General features: G+C 38.0%; 2 protein-coding genes across 3 annotated transcripts in view; both read right to left on the bottom strand.

Annotated features, from left to right (window-relative positions):
• LOC111073484 (protein bunched, class 1/class 3/D/E isoforms) overlaps positions 1-16,483 on the bottom strand; it is a 105,516-nt gene that overhangs the window by 46,665 nt on the left and 42,368 nt on the right. Inside the window, exon 1 of one of the 2 annotated variants that reach the window (XM_022365802.2) lies at positions 3,996-4,214. The exons of the other annotated variant lie outside the window; for it this stretch is intronic. Coding sequence (XP_022221494.2) covers positions 3,996-4,192 — 197 coding nt within the window. The 5' untranslated portion in view covers positions 4,193-4,214. Of the gene's footprint in view, positions 1-3,995; positions 4,215-16,483 lie in introns of those variants that run through there. 2 annotated transcript variants of the gene reach the window in all.
• Positions 2,136-2,949, bottom strand: LOC111073485. Its single transcript, XM_022365808.2, has one exon. The coding sequence runs from the start codon at positions 2,858-2,860 to the stop codon at positions 2,174-2,176; it is 687 nt and encodes a 228-aa protein (XP_022221500.2). The 5' UTR covers positions 2,861-2,949; the 3' UTR covers positions 2,136-2,173.

Genomic DNA, 16,483 nt, shown 5'->3' with positions numbered 1-16,483 from the left:
CAGAGTCTTGTTGCTGGAGGTCGTTCGATAAGCCTTTGGTGTGTGCGTGGTTTGGTTTAGTCATTTGATATATATATTTTTGGCGTAGTTCAGAATGGGTTGAGTCACTTTCGTTTGGGTCTAAGTGTGGCATGATTTAGTAGGCAGGATGTAGTAGTAGTCTATCCAGTAGCTATGTAGTCTCACTTGAACAGAGCTGTGCAGAGAGCTTAGAACTCACCCTCAACTGCGAAGCTGCACTGTAATAGAGAGAGCCAGAGATATATGGCGCGCAAAAGGCAGCAGGCTATATTCTGGTTAATAATGGTCCAATTTTAATCAGTTTCAACAATATAATAGATTTTTGTATGTTTTGTTCTTTATGTTTTAACTTTTATCTGGGTTATGATTACCCATCTCTAGACTTGCCAGTCACGTGTCAACGTAGTTTGAGGCTTTCTAGTGCAGGTAGAGCCATCAGAACGCTTTGTAAGCAGCATCAAAGAATTGACTTTGAAAGTTTTCTATACCAAAGAAAGGAGATCAAACTCTCGCGCGCTTGGCTGGCCACTGACCACTTAAATTATATAGGAATGCCTTAAGTCTGCTTTAAGTATTACCTCCCCCGCCACTTGCAGTGGTTAACCAGGTGTTGCAGTCACGTTCCCCTGGCTACGATTTTGTTTTAACAGCACTTACAGCAGCGCAGAGTCAATATTTGAGTGGCGGTTTTTAATTAACAGTCAATATTCGGAGCACAGGGCCAGTCCAGTCCTCCTCCAGTCAGGGGGAGTTCTTATGAAACCATATCGAGTTGTGCAAACACACAGTCTGTGTCTGTCTGAGTGGCAAAAAGAGTTTGCCTGCCAGACTCTTACGAGAGTACCGGGGGGGATTAGTCATGGGGATTTTAGTTACAGTTGGGGGGCAGATGGGTCAACAATTGTGGCTACCACAAGCTAATATTTGTTGTTGGGTCTAAAAGAATACACGATAATATTTGTATATGGCTTAAAAAGCAGCGTTAAAGGGTGTAAACAAAAGGGTCAGAGTGAACCTCAACACTGAATTAAGAGAGTGGTAAACTCGATACATCAATCTTTGAGTCCATAAACCTTTGTTTAAATAATTATATTCCCCTTAACTTACTGTCTCTTTGTTCGGAATGGAAATGGAAATGGCAACGCTTACCTGCAAAGAAAAAATGAAACAAAATAAATATCAATTAATCAATTTGGAGAGCTTATATTATTTTATATTTGAATTGATTCAACCAAATAAAATTCGTTGATTTAATTAATTGTCGTAATGGGGGGTGCGCGTGGCAACAAATTAAGTTTAAGTATTCGCATTCGTGGCTGTATAAAAATACATTGCAGCAATTTGAAAAGACAAGTCTCTCTGCCAAAAGACGTCACACGAATGCAATTTGTGTTGGCACAACGACTCAAATGAAAAGGAAAATTGCATCTTTTTTGGTTGGCCATTTTTGGCCATCGTAGCGCGAATTTTGTGCCCTCAACCGAGTGGGTGTTGATGGGTGCAACGAATATTTTTCCTATTTCGTCAGACTGCTGACATGACAGCTCATATAAGAGGCACACCACCCTGCGATTTATAATTGAAACACTCTGCCCAATTTGACATTGCCAGTTAAATATCAAAGGTTTTGCCTGCCGCCCAGGCCACACACAAACTGTGGGTTGGGGTGGGCCGACAGCCAGATAATTGATTTCGAGGAATTTTAATGAATACACAAATTGCCAATTAGATTTCTAGGAACCTAAAATACACCAGAATCTAGACAAGTCTTCAGCTCTACGAGAAACAGAGAGAGAGAGAGAGAGAGATTTCTGGGTAAAAACTTTGCGTGCTATTTACAATGAAAATGAAAATGTTTAAAAACCATTAATTTTAATCCACCATCCACAACCTCATAATCGTGCGAATAAAATCAGTTGGGAATTGCAAGGGCATAAAATGGGCTTAAATTAGACTGATTTGTCGTTGCAGACTTTTTGGGGTAAAACTAAGGGTATTTCCGCAGCCAAAAGCCAACCAAATAGCGACAGAAACTGCTTTTCCAGAATCGTGCAAGTCAAGACTCTGGATTGATGTTTCTGCGTATACGTAATGTACAAAAACAAAGGCAGCTATACTTAAAAAAATGTTCCCAAATGTATTTGTAGTGCTTTTAATCTAGATCCATGTCAATCAATTGATTTGGTGCAGCATTATTCAATGATTTAAGTGGCGCTGAAGTTTCGGCGCTCAAAATATCATTCAACAACTGATGGGTCATTTCATTATTGGAAGAGTTTTCCACATCAGCTTCAACCGATTTAGTTTGGAATTGATCATTGCAGAAATCCAATATCGTTTGATCCTCCATAAAGTCTTCAAGTGCTTCGTTACTTGGCCAGTTTCTGTTCTTCCTAATGAACAGGGGATTACCCTGACAATCAATCAAGATGCCCACACAGGAATAAATCGTTTTCAATAGGGTTTCCCAGCGCTCTACAAATTCGATCCTCTCCATGGGCTCCAAGGGTAGTTCTGTGTTTAGATAATGACTAAAGTCCGTCCCAGCCACAAAGTTGAGGCTGCCGCCGACAATAAACTCTGATTCGCCCGATACATCGTAGATCTTGCCCTTAAAAGCCACCAGAATTCGCCCATCTTGCCGTTTGCCATTGAAGCGCTTCAGCTGTCCGAGTGTCAGAGCTAGGGAGTGCAGCCGCGGCAGCACTGGCATCTCGTACAGCGTGTTTACTTGCGACCAACTTTTATAGCCATAGCCTATGCCCAAATAGAACAGTATGATGGCACAGAAGATCAGGACAATGCCGATAATGGCACTAGATTCAATACCATAATCCATTTTATTTAGAATTTTCTAATTTTGTATTGTTTTGGCCCGAAACAAATTTTGATATGCTGTTAATTTTGTGACTAAAATTTGTACAGACAAAAACAAACAGCAATCTCAAGGGCAAGTTGGCATTTTTTTTTAATTACTTCTAAAACTATGCCCCAGCCACAGCCACAGCCACAGCTACTGTGTGTATCTGCTAATATTTGATGTGATAATAGGAACCTTTTTTTGTTTTTTCGAGTTATTGTGGCCGGGTATCAAGTGGCTGACGGTCTGCTCTGGCTTGCTGTTATCAAATTGCCAGCAGTATCATTCGTGCCAGTGCCAGTTGGCCAGGGCAGGTGATAATGTCAGCAAGTGTATCAGGAGCACAGAAATTGGAGCAGGCAGGCAGGCAGGCAGTTGGAACTCAGCACAAAAGCAATGTTGAAAATGTTTTCTGTATTATCAGTTGATTAAATATGAATTATATGAACAAATAAAGACACAGGCACACACAGCATTTGAGTGTGTGTTGCTGTTTGTGTGTGTGAGGGAATGAAAAATGATAAGCGCCGGCAGAACAAAAAAAAAAAAAAACAAAGATACTCTACATACAGGGTGCCATGTGTTGCGAGCTAGTTGAAAATATATGATAATTAATATGAATATTTATGTGTATATTTTGTCGTTTTATTCCGCTAAGAAACAAGTTTAACTTTTGGCTTATATTGCTACCAATTTATATCGCTTTCTATGTGTTAATCATAATTAACATTGATTTTGGATTTGAACTTAAATTAACAATATATTTTAGTAAGTTTTTAATGGTGGGTATTAATCCAACTATAAGCATAATTTCGCTTAATTTACACAAAAGTAAAATCAAAATTCAAACAATATATGTATATCAGTGTATTTTATTTGCTATTTAATTATAATAGTAATTTTGTTCCACAATCAATAATTTCAGCTGCAGCTAACTTAATGCCATTTAGTGTAAACACTTTTCTGCAGTCAATAGCCGCAGCAAGGCTAACGCCATTCAGTGTAAACACACAAATTTTTCTTATCAAATTTCGCTTTTTTGTTTGCTTTTTGCTCTTTGCTCTTCATTTCATTTTGGTTCTGTTTTGCTGGTCTTTTGTTTACGAGTACTTACCCAATGAAATCTTTGATAAAACAATAAACCTTAAATAAACCGCGATCATTGTTGAGCAGATAATCGGGCTGTATTATGGCGGCTGGCATTAGATGGATGCTTTTTTGCTGCTGCTGCTGCATTTCGCTGGTTTTGCTGCTGCCGTTGCTGCTGCTCGTTGCCATATTGGCAGCCATTTTATGGGCTAACGTAGCCATTTTGTTGTTACTCGTGTTGTTGTTGCCGCCATGCTGGCACACGTAATACTCATGCAGTTGTTGTTATTGTTGTTTTAGCTGTTATTGTTGTTTTTGTTGTAGTAATTGGATTTTTTGCAAAGTTATTTGCGGCTTCTAGAAGCACATTTCGTGGTTTTTTTTTGTTTGCGAGGAACAAGTTTCCTATGAAATTTTAAATTAAACTAAAAACTTATTGAAAGAATAAAAAAGAAATTTTTGAAAATAACTCTGTGAGGGGTGTCCTTAATATCACTGGAAGATTCTTTTTGTTGGCAAATTGTTGGAACTTGAAGAATTTTATTAATTTGAGTATTAAATACTTTAGTTAATTTTGTAAATTAACAAATTTATTTTTTATTACTTCAGGTATGCTCTGGCTCAGATACAAAGTAGTTATTGAAACGTTTTGAAATACACAAAAATCGTTGAATATTCCATATCAAACTAGAGGATTAATTGCATATTTACAAGATTTTTTTCGAAACTGTTCCCTTTGCTGGAAATATTTTGAAATGTTAAAAGTTGTTTTTTAAATACAATTTTGTTCTACTTTTAACATGAAAAATTATTCTGCTACTTGCTTGTAGCATCTGCTTGGATTATGGAAGTATTTTATTCGTATCTTTAGACATTTTCCACCCAGAAACTGAGGTATATATTTTCCTACATATAAATTTAAGTACAAGGTACAGATTATCATTTTTATTTGAACTCTAGCCTTCAGGAAATGTTTGCTCTTTAGACTTTCCAAACTACGTAATCTCTGCAATGGTTACATAAATTATAATTGAAAAAGAAGAAGAAGAAAACAACAAAAATTCAAATCACAAAAGCAATTGGCAAATATTATTTTTGCAATTTGGTTTCCATGTTGCAACCTTGCCAATTTTGCATTAATTTCTGTTGCACTTCAGTGAGTGTTGGATGTTGGGTGTTGGTGTGGGTGTTTCTTGTGTGTGTGTGTGGATGTCTGTCTGTGTTGCCTCTATTTGTTGCATGTGTCATCATAAAAAGCAAAATTCCAGCCATGGGAAATAAAGCATTTAATTAACATTTTGCAGAGCACTGACATGCCACAGGCATTTTGGCTGGCGGTGTGCATGCTGCATGCCTCCGACATACACACATACACAGAAACGAGAGATGAGAACTTACATAACATACATGAAACGGATGAGAGAGCAGACGAGATGCAAGTAACAGGGAAATATTCGGGTGAGTCAGGGTTTTTATTTATGGAAAATATTTTTGAATATAGTTTTTTTTTTTTTGCGAAAATATAAAGAATTTAATGCAGACTGTAAACAAACCTAATAAATGAGTTTTATGCATATTTGTTCACTTCCCAAAACATTTTTGGAACGACTAAAATTTTTTTTTCTTATCTGAACTGAATTTTCCATTGAATAACTATTAATAAAAGAATATTTATAAGCTCCCCTCATCAGTGGTTTATTTACAATTTTATTTTGCAGATCTTTAACATTGAGCCACCCTCTTGCTTAGAAAACGGAAAAAACTATTTATCCGACTGCCTGTCAAGTGCTACAAAAATATAATATGTCGCACAGCAAAGAACGGTTTGTGGGCAGCAACAAATGGCGCCAACTGACAACCAGATGACAGGTCTGCTGGAGACAGCGTTTTGGAGCTGGAGGAGGTCCACACAGTCCCCGGTTCCCGGTCCGGAGGCCCCGCACTGACCCGGAGGCATTTACTTAGTGATGTGTGTCACACAACTCTGTCCGACAACTTGTTAAAGATGCGCCACAACATACCGTTAATGGGCAGGAGATGCCGCCCCGGGGACACATTACATGCGTCCCGTACCCTTGCCAAATAAAATATACATAATTAATTAACATAATTAATTAAAAGTGTATGGGGCATAGCTAAAGCCCAACACAAAAATAATACCAAGGTGAAAAGGTACTCAACGGAAATAATTTACCTGAAAATAGGTCCCCCAGCGTTGATATGTTACTGTGACCCTGACTTTGACTTCCCTACCCCCGTCACTGCCGCTGCCTACAACAACATTCCAGTCACGTTCTAAAGAGGCGGCCCCCAAAGTACTTTTTGTCAAGTGGTCCACACACTTCTAACCCAAAATGTACTCAGAAGGCAGGCAGCAAGGGGACGACTACGCCAACGACGACTATTTCCATCCAAAGAGTTGTTGGCGGCGTTGGAAAACCTTGAGTTCTGCCTTTGTTCCCCCACCCACACATCCACTCGCTCAGCTCAATTGAAACTGACACACGGCGGCGCAGCAGCAAGCAGCAGCAAGCAGCATGCCTCAGCATGTGGCCAAACAAAACATTTTGCCTTGAAAAATGTATTCATAATGGGGCAACAAAAATCTCTCTCTCGCTCTGTTTTGGAAAATGAAATGCAAGTCTAACGCTTTGCGTCTCATTGTCGGGGCAATGAATGTTTGACAAGGATTCTTTTTTCTTATGCTCCAACTGTTTGGTTTGGCACGTGCTCGGCCTGGAGCCTTGATTTATTGGATGCGTCCAAAACTGGGCAGCATTAAGAGATTACGTTTAATGGGCTTCTCCGAGTTGACCAAGCTGCTAAAGTGGGGTTTTGAAATGCACAGAAAGTACGAGTATGAAATGTAATTCTGCTGAGAATCATGCCAATGAAGAGCATACAAATTATTACTTGTGTGCTGGGATTATAGAGAAATTATATATGCAATTGTGTTGGCACATCCCTAGTGGCGCCAGTGGAATAACAAGGCAGCAAGAGGGAGGAGGAGGAGTATGGAATAGCAACAGTCGTAACAGATGTTTAATCTACCCCCTCAAAGTGCCATAAGCAAGTGGACTTCGCAGAATGCAGTATGAATGGAAATTCAATTCAATTTTTGGAGTTGCGGCAGCAATGTCCTGGAAACAGTAAATCAGCTGCTTGTAACCGATACTGAAAGTGATACAGCGTTGATTTTCTGATATATAACCTTAGCCTAAACGCATTTTTCGGATTTGATGAACAAAAACTTTAATTGTAATTTTTTTTAACATTTAATTTAATTTTTGTCTTATTCGATATTAAATCCCAAATTATATTATTTATTATTATATTATATATATTATATTTATTATATATATTATATTATATATTATAATATTATATTATATATATTATATTATATATTATATTCTTGTGATATTCTGAATTTTCTTTATCTCAAACCCCACTCCCTTCCGTTGACCAGATTTAATGTTGTTCATAAATAATTTTCAAGAAAATCTAACGCTCAATAAAAATAAAAAATCATTTAAGCATGAAATTTATGCACATCGTGGAACAATGTCAGCGCCAGAGGCTTCCCCTCTCTCTCACTCCCTCACCACTAGTGTAACTATATACACTCTTTTTATTTGTTGCAAGTATCTTTTTGGCGGATTTAAGCGCTTCACTCACACGCAGCGAATTCAGAATGAAATTATGCAAAGTGGTATGTGTGCGAATGTGTTCACGCGTCATTGAGCTAGGGGTAGGGGGAGGTAGGTGGGGGGCGGCAACTACTGCCAGGGATTGAAGCGAAGGACTCGTCAAGCGCTACCAAAAGCGCATTGCTAGTGCTCGCATTTGCCTCCCTCTCTGCCACACACACACACACACACACACACAGAGAGAAGAATCATGACCTTGACCTGAAAATTGCGCCATTCTCTCTCTCTTTCTTTCTTCGCTCTCTATGTGTATGTATTGCGTCTCTTTCTGCCTGTATCTCCATGTGAATGGGCTAACAGAAAAATACGAAACATGAACATGAACATGTTGTTATTTGAGTTGTTAGTTCCAGTTCTTTGTTGCAGATGCACAGATACACAGATACGTAGATACACATCAGAGCAGAACCCAGCAGCAAAAGCAGCAGCAGCAGCAGCCCACGCTCAAATGCAGCCACAGATACACAGAGACATAGATACATAATTGTTGTTGTTGTGGCACACTCTATAAGTGTGTCTGTGTGTGTGTCTGTGTGGGGATTGCAAATGTGGGTCGTGGTTGATGTTCTCTTTGGGTCTTCTCCACTGCCCCCGTACACGCCACTCCACTCCACTCCTCTGACCCTTTCCGTATCTCGTCACGTACGCTTGCTTTTCATGATAATTTTTCTTCTTTTTTTATAGTTTTTCTTCAGTTTTCCTACAGCTGCATCTGCTCCGTCTTTTCTGCAAGTCCGTTGGACAATTGTTGGCGCCAAATGCAGTCAAGGACTTAAGCATTACAGAAATGATTTCATCACATAAATGTCAGGGTGGAAGAGTGGGAGTAGGTCTTATAGTATAAGCTTATAAGAAAAGCTTACTGATGGCTTGGCATCTATAAAAATTACATTGCATTGTAGCAAACATATTTCCGATTTTTATTTTTAGATCATTTTTATGTTTGGAGCTGCCTTGAAGGAGAGATGAATTTATTTGAAGGAAAATTTATTGAAGAGAAGGAATATTAATTTGCTATTTTATTTGAATCCTCAAGATGTAACCACAGACTCTGCTAGTACAGCAGAAGCGCCTGTTTTTCCATGCAGAGATGAGCCATTTATCGAATTATTGAATTTTTTGTGGCACTCAAATTCAAAAACAAAACTAAAACCTGAACTCAGAGTTTTCTATAAAGTTTTGGGTGATCAGAAATCTGTTGGTAGTAATTATATATTTTTCGCATGCAGACTCAAGTTTTTATTGCCTTTTTAATACACTCCCAAATGACTTAATTCAATTGCTCACTCGATTTTATGGACCATTAATTGCGTTAATTTTAGCATGGCCAAAACGCTCTTCATTTACTTTTTGTTTAATTGATTTATCATTTAATCACAAGTCAATAAATACAATATCCAAAGTCCCAACGACATAAGATCATTGAAGAGCCATTAGAAATCCATACGAGAACCCGCCTCGAACTGCCTTAAGCCAGTTTTGAGTTCATCAAGACTCATTTACTGGAAAGCGAAACGCAAAAAAAAAATGCACAAAACGCGATACGCTTAATAGACAAAACATCGATTAAGTGAACCAGCAGCAGAAGCCAGATGTTATTTCTCTCTCTCAGATATAGATATAGTATACTCGTGTATACAGACAATTGTGTGTGGGGTTCTGGGGTTCAGTTCACAACAAATTATCAGCATGAAAAGATCTCAAATTAAATATGTTTTTCACTAACCAAAATTGGCAAATAATAGGTAGAGTTTGCATTCAAGCGCATAGAGATCTTTGTTTCGATTATATTTTTTGGGGTGTGTGTTTGGGTTGAACTCTTGCGCCTCCCCCTCGCAAATTGTTGAGGTCACCAATCATCAATATTGCGTATACGCTGCGTTGACGTGACGCCTTTGTGGCTGCCAAAAAAAAAAAAACACACCCCCATAACCAGACAGTGCCAGAGGGCGCAAAGAGGTTTATGGACCTCCCCCAACAAGGGGTTTCCACGAGAACGTCAAGGAAATGAATGAAATTCCAAGTTTCAAGTAAAAATTGCGTAATCAAAAGAGGGGGCGGGTATGACCCTCTATGGTTTTACCAACAAACGAAAATAAGCTTACAAAATACAATCGAAAAACAAAAGAAAATACAAGAAACGAAAGTAGCATAAGAAGCGGTTGGGAAATGAGTGGGGAATGAGAAAAAGCCACCGAAGGGAAAAATCAATGAATTTTTTTTGTCGTTTTGTCTAAAAAATCCGCCTTCAATCATTTTTGCACAATTAAACCAAAGCTTTGAGGGCCAGTTTTCCGCCTTATTTATCGATCTGGGATTAATGGATATTATTGGGCCTTAGCGGGGGGCAGAAGGACATTTTTATTGGCGTCCCATTAAGGACGCTCTGACATTGAAGCCAGCAAAGCAAAGTGCCAGTCAAGGCGATTAAGTGTTGGCCTTTCATTCGCTCTCTCTCTCTCCTTGAATGAAGTGAAGTGTTCGAGAACTAGGAGGCGAGGCAACTATCGTACATTGTTAAGTGTAAACATTCCTTGCCCCCATTTGGGGGTTGTTTCTTTTTCCCATATATATATTTTTGGGGTTTGTTAGAAGGAAGCGCGAGCGGTGTTATGTTGTTTTTTATGGCCTGTGGGCAGTTTTGTGGGTGGTTTGATTACGTTTTGTGCCAGAGAACTACGAGTAGTTCTCAATGAAAGGAGTTACAACACTAGTTATCGTCTACATAGGCTACAAAGGAGAGTAAAATATAGCAGTAATATCTAGATTTTAGGGCCTGTATTTTATTTGAATGATCTGTGCGTCTGTGTGTTAAATGTAGCATGCAGAACCAAGGTAGATGATACACAGTTTTTAAAAGCAAACATATCCGAAAACTGAAGAGCTTATACAAAATTTTTAGCATGGAACAACACTGGAACAACAATGAATGTCAGTATTTTAAATACTAATACGATCATGCGTTAAATACAAATACATTTTAGGAATATAGAAGTAATTATTTACAATGCATTTAATGCAACTATTTTTGTAAACTATAATGCCATCGATCTATTTTGTATTTATAATTTTTTCATTATTTAGTGTTATTATTAATTAATAAAACTGAACAAGTTTTATATATTTTTTTAAATTATTCATTATTAATTTTTTTTATTTTTGAATTCTATAATTTTTACTTAAGCACAGTTAAATTTGTTCATATTTTTTTTTAGTTTATATCTCTACTTTTGTATAGTTTTATATTTATTTTTTATAGTTTTTATATTTATTCTTTTATAGTTTTTATTTTATTTTTTATAGTTTTTATTTTATAGTAAAAATATTCAGAACGATTCCGTCACATTCTTCATTTATTAGCCCTCACAAATATCCCAAGTTCCCTTTTCCCTCTTTGACCCGTTTAACTCTTAACCTCTGACCTCTCCCAATCCCATAAAGAAAATGCCCAAAAAAGATATTAATTACAGGGTGAAAAGGGGCACCCTGACAGTAGTCAATGTGATGTTTTTTAATGTTGATAAAATGTTAAGAATAATTCGATAATTTGCCATTCATTTTGTCATAAATCAAAAAAACCGGAACCTAAACTGAAAAACGGACAAACACAAATTGAACACAGGAACGCACACAATTAATTAGAATTTAGTTTGGGAGCAGCACATTACCTTTTAATAAATATATTTCCGTTATTAAAAGCAATTTCTAAATTGTTTTTGTTTTCCATGAATGAAATGTTGTATTATTATCGTGTTGCTGCTTCTATTGTGGTAATTATCTTTGGTGGCAAAACGACCACCAACGGTAGATAAATGGATGAATGGAGGGGACCAACAACCAACAAATAGGCGCGAAATTCTAGAAAAATATCTAGGGCTATTAGTGCAGGCGAGAGAGACAGAGAGAGAGAGAGAGCGCGCGTATCAGGGGGAATAGATATATTCACAAGAGAGAGCGAGTGAAGGAGAGCACATATATACGTTTTTTGAATGAAAGATTTTTCTTTTAAATGCAGATTTTTCTTTTCGATTTGATGTGGGGATTTTATATAATCCCTCTAGCACTTTGATTTATATATTTTTAATTTATTTAATTCTCTGCACATTCACACACGCACACACACATACAATATAGGCACTCGCACACACACAGATACCAAACGGTCTGACAGTCCGACGACGACTGAATGACTGACGGACAACGGAGCAGCGCAAAACTTCCGCGTTTCGCACAACAACACGAAAATTTCCTTTCACGAATTCAAAACGGGGGATTTACCCTTCCCAAAAAAAAAATAATGTACAAGTCAATTGCAGTTTTTTTTTTAGTTCTACAAATTGTTGTTAATTTTTGCAATATTTTATATTGCAGTTTTGTTAAGTTGTTTTTTGTGTGTTGTGGGAGGGAAGCCAGCTAAAGTGTGGATTGACAGTCGAACGGCACTGACTGAGGGTAGGATTTTTATTATTTCTTTTTTCTTTCGTTTTGTTGCTTCTTTGCAACATGCAGATGAGAGACACACAGAGAGATAGAGAGAGAGTGAGTGTGTGTGGGAGAGCAAGCGCTCTGGGCGGCTGCAAGAGAGAGGGAAAGCCCCCGCGTGCCACGTGAGAGAGAGCAAGCGTTTTTTTTTGGTAAAGAAAGTGGGTGAATTTCTCTCTGGCATAAGCAATTTTTATTTCCCTTCCCCCATTAAAAATTTCCTTTTATCTAATTAGCTCTCTCTCTCTCTCTCTGGGGCTCTCTCTCTCTCTATCTGTTTCGATTTCTGTATACATACATAAATATAGAATATATACAGCCATGAATGAAGCATAAATAACACCTGCTCCTCGTAGCTCTCAGTCGCTCTCTGGCGCCTGCGCAAATGCCCATCAAAAACGTGCTCGATAAAAAGGGAAATTCTCGTTATTTTATGACCATAAGTGGAAGCGGGAGAGAGGCAACGTGAGAGACTGTGTGTGTGTGCAGAAATGAACGCTGTACAGCTATTTCCCTCAGCTGTCCCAATTTTAAATGTACTTTTTTGTTTGTACTAAAATAATTACACCAATTTATAAATTATCAATGAGGCAAAAACGACATTTGAAAGGACCTTCCCTCTAGTCAAGGCTTCTAAGAAAGGAATTTTATAAATATTACAAAAGCTAGCAGGAGGTGGGAAGGCATTTCAATGACAAGGTAAATCAATGTCGGAATTGGCATGACTGGAATTTCCATTGTTTTGCTCCTTGAAAATGGTTAGTTTCCGACATGGTCATAGGCCCCCACCCAGGGGACATTCTAAGGACATCCCAACATTAATTGCTTATATGTAGTATGTCTCCCCCTGCCCCTACTCACTATGTAATCACTGTCTTCGTCTCTCTCTCTCTCTCTCTCTTGCTCCGATTCCAAGTGGAGCATGACCTACATACTCGAATAAACAAAGCATAAGAAATCAACTATGCGAATATGTTCAGAAAGAACAACTTCAGTCCTAACAAAACACACATTTTTCCCCATTGTGTATGTGCGTGTGTGTGTGTGTGTGTCTGTCAGACAATGCTTATGGCGGAGACTGTGCCAAAAGGCATGGCCAGGGTTTCGTTAAGACGTAGAAAAGCTAGCATGATTATGTTTTCTCATACTAGTAGCAGGGTGGAGAGACCCAATCAAACATAGGGTTTCCTTTTCATTAGGTTAGGAGTGGCAGAAAATATTTGACTTGCAGCTTAGTCGTGCCACCATGCGTATACGTAACGTATAACTAACGTTGGAGGATACGCACAAAAAACATCCACATAGGGTTCGGAGTATTAATTCCATCAGGTTTCAATTTTTGATTATTTTCCTAAGCATTATTTAAATAAAATTCTATTTAAAATTTCTTATATATTCCTTTTTTAATCTTAGTTAAAAACAACTACGACGGTGGTCCCGATCGCTCTCACATGAATTGATTCTCGACCCGAGATGCACAAGCAAAGGCGGCAAAAGAGAATGCCTGTGAATCAAAACAACAAACATGTCATGTGCAGGATGAGGCTACATTAATGCTCGACTTTAGTTTCGCTGACAACGATTTGTGTTGTTTTTGTTAGACTGTTCCCAAACACTACTACCCAACGCTGCTACAATTGATTGAAATTTTTTATATTGATTAGTTCACCTATAAATTGTTACAAATTAACTAATTATTTCACTTAAAAATTATATAGCATACTTTGCAGAATACTATGAACAAATGGACAGAGGCTGTTGGGAATATTCCACTTAAAATATGCTATAAAATGTTATAAGCGAATATAACACCCCCGGACAAACCGCCCCGTTAATCATTCCACTTGATGTTTGACCAAGATAAGACTTCACCCCTAAGCAAACAAACTAATACAAACTAATGGAAAAAAACCATAAAGATATAGTAGTCCCACGCACAGATATAGAACGAACTTTTCCGTTTTTAGCAACATGTTATGGTACTTACTTAAGATATAGAAATATAGAAATTTCAAAGAGTTTTTTGTATCAACATACCTGTAAGTAAAAGAGACAATTTGTTAATAAATATGTTGCAAATACAATATAGTTAAATATTGAGTAAAATATTACGAATATCAATCATAATCTCTAATTGAAATTCATTTCAATGACAAATCATCGATCAAACTGGAGACTCTTTAAAGAAGAGCAGAGTGTTCTTTTGGGTAAACAGTTTTCGATAAGATAAAGACCGGGCAACTGATTAGATGACAAAGCTTTTATAAATGTGTGCACATAAATATATTTGTTATGATGGCATATTGGAAAACTACTTTATAAAGCAATCATCGGTTCGGTTCGGTTCAGCACCTGTCTGGCGGCAGAAATGTAAACAAAACTGGTTGTACGCTGTAATTTTCCACACGGCAATGGGTGCAGTCGGCGAGAGACCAGTTCTGTAAAAGGTCGCCATGCCACCTCGATGGTCACGATCAATGGGTTCCACTTTCAAAATTTTTATTTTTTGTAATACCAAAGTCCAAAAAAAAGAGCAAATCTTTGGTGCATAGAATGAGTCTAGTCATGGTATTGATAATATGTACTTATAAATTGTGATTTATGTCTGGCATGAAAGTTTTGATCAATGGCCGGTTGGGAAAGTGATAATTGTGGTGGTGGACTTTGGACTACCAAGTTTGAGGCACTTGGGGGAGATCAAAAGAGACAATACTATTTTTTTTCTTTGGTTTTGGGATTGAAGTAATCAAAATTAAAGTAGAGGGTTTTGATGGAAATATAGCGAGATAGGCAAACAGATATTGAAAATGTTTTTGAATTTTTCATTGAAAATATATGCAAACAAGATTTTTAACGGTCTCATAGTTTCTAGTTAAATTTTGTATTATTATTATGTAGCTGCAATAATTAATTACCTATAAAACATATTAATTGCAATTTCATTAAAAAGCGAATTGCTATCGTCTAACCCTTCGGCTAAAAACATCTAATGTGTTTACAATCTTTTAATTCAAAAATATTTTCAACCTTGCTGCTTAAAGTTCATCAACATCTATCTCAGTAGCCATAAGGTTTTTGCACCTGATATCTCTTATGAAGGACTGTTTGTTTTTTAACACTATTTATCTTGTATTAAGTGCAGATTACGCATACAAGAGAGAATACCTTATCTTACTATACAAATTCGAACGGGAAAAAGATAAAGAATAAATCTGATCTGAATGTAAAGTCCCCCCAACTTTACTGACCCAAAGTTTTCCTACAAATTTATTCAATAAATAAATTCAATAAATAAAGCTTCAATATCCCCCACCCCAACTCTAACCTTTGTTTGTGTATTTATCTCAAACTCTCTCATACAGAGCACACACAAGTGTACCCAGTGTACCACGTGGACGCAAGGAGGTATGGCGCAAAAGCTCACCTGAGCAAAGAGGTTAGAATTGATAGCCCACAGTGCATTGATAAGAGTTTCAACAGCAAAAGCAAACAAAATGGAAATAAGATGGATGCAGAAGTGACGGAATACCTTTTTGGGGCGTGAGAGACGGGGTGGGGCGGGGTTCAGTAAAATTGAAATGCAATGCAATTAACACAAGAAGCTCTCGAAAGCGCGCCAAAAGCCACACAAAAGCTTGATTTCCAAGAGAGAGCGTAAAGCGATCAACTAAACAAGTGAGAGAGAGCTAACCAGGTAGAGCGGGAGAGTAAGAGAGCACACGCGAGAGAGCAGTAACAAGAGGAACAACAAAAACAAACGGCAGATAAAAGCTAAACCGGCACAAAACGACAACAAAGAGCCGAACCGAAGCAACAAAACGACACACACACGAACCGAACAAACGAACACGAAACAGCCAGCAGCAGCAGCAGCAGCAGCAACAACAACAAACCACCCAACAGGCCCGAACGACATTCGTCCAACACGAATGGAAGGTACGCTCAGTGCGACACCGAACGTCGTACCTGTTGTGTGTTGAGAGTTTGAGTTGCAATTGCCTTTGCCTTTGAGAGTGGAGTGGAGTCTCGCATCGAGTTTTGCTTACTGTTTGTGTTGTGGTGTTATGGCAGCAGATCCAGAGACCATTGAAATATAAAACGGAATACGGTAGAGTCCTCCATCAAGCAGCAGCAAAGCAACAGTTGTCTGCCCCCAAAAGAGATCTAATTGAGGCCAACAGCAGAACAACAGCAGCAGAACCCAACAAAGGGGCAGCAGCAGCAACCCCTAAAAATCATCACGAAGGGAAAGAGAAGCAGAACCAGCAGCAAACATGTTTGAAGTCGCCTGCCTGATGTTCATCTGCCCTTGGCTGATACT

This window comes from Drosophila obscura, unplaced genomic scaffold (genome assembly GCF_018151105.1).
Source record: "Drosophila obscura isolate BZ-5 IFL unplaced genomic scaffold, ASM1815110v1 contig_37, whole genome shotgun sequence".
Classification (NCBI taxonomy): domain Eukaryota; kingdom Metazoa; phylum Arthropoda; class Insecta; order Diptera; family Drosophilidae; genus Drosophila; species Drosophila obscura.
This window is presented reverse-complemented; position numbering and strand designations above follow the sequence as displayed.

Bases quoted from the DNA above. Each gene is read 5' to 3' on its own strand.
- LOC111073485 (XM_022365808.2), bottom strand. From the start codon at position 2,860: ATGGATTATGGTATTGAATCTAGTGCCATTATCGGCATTGTCCTGATC.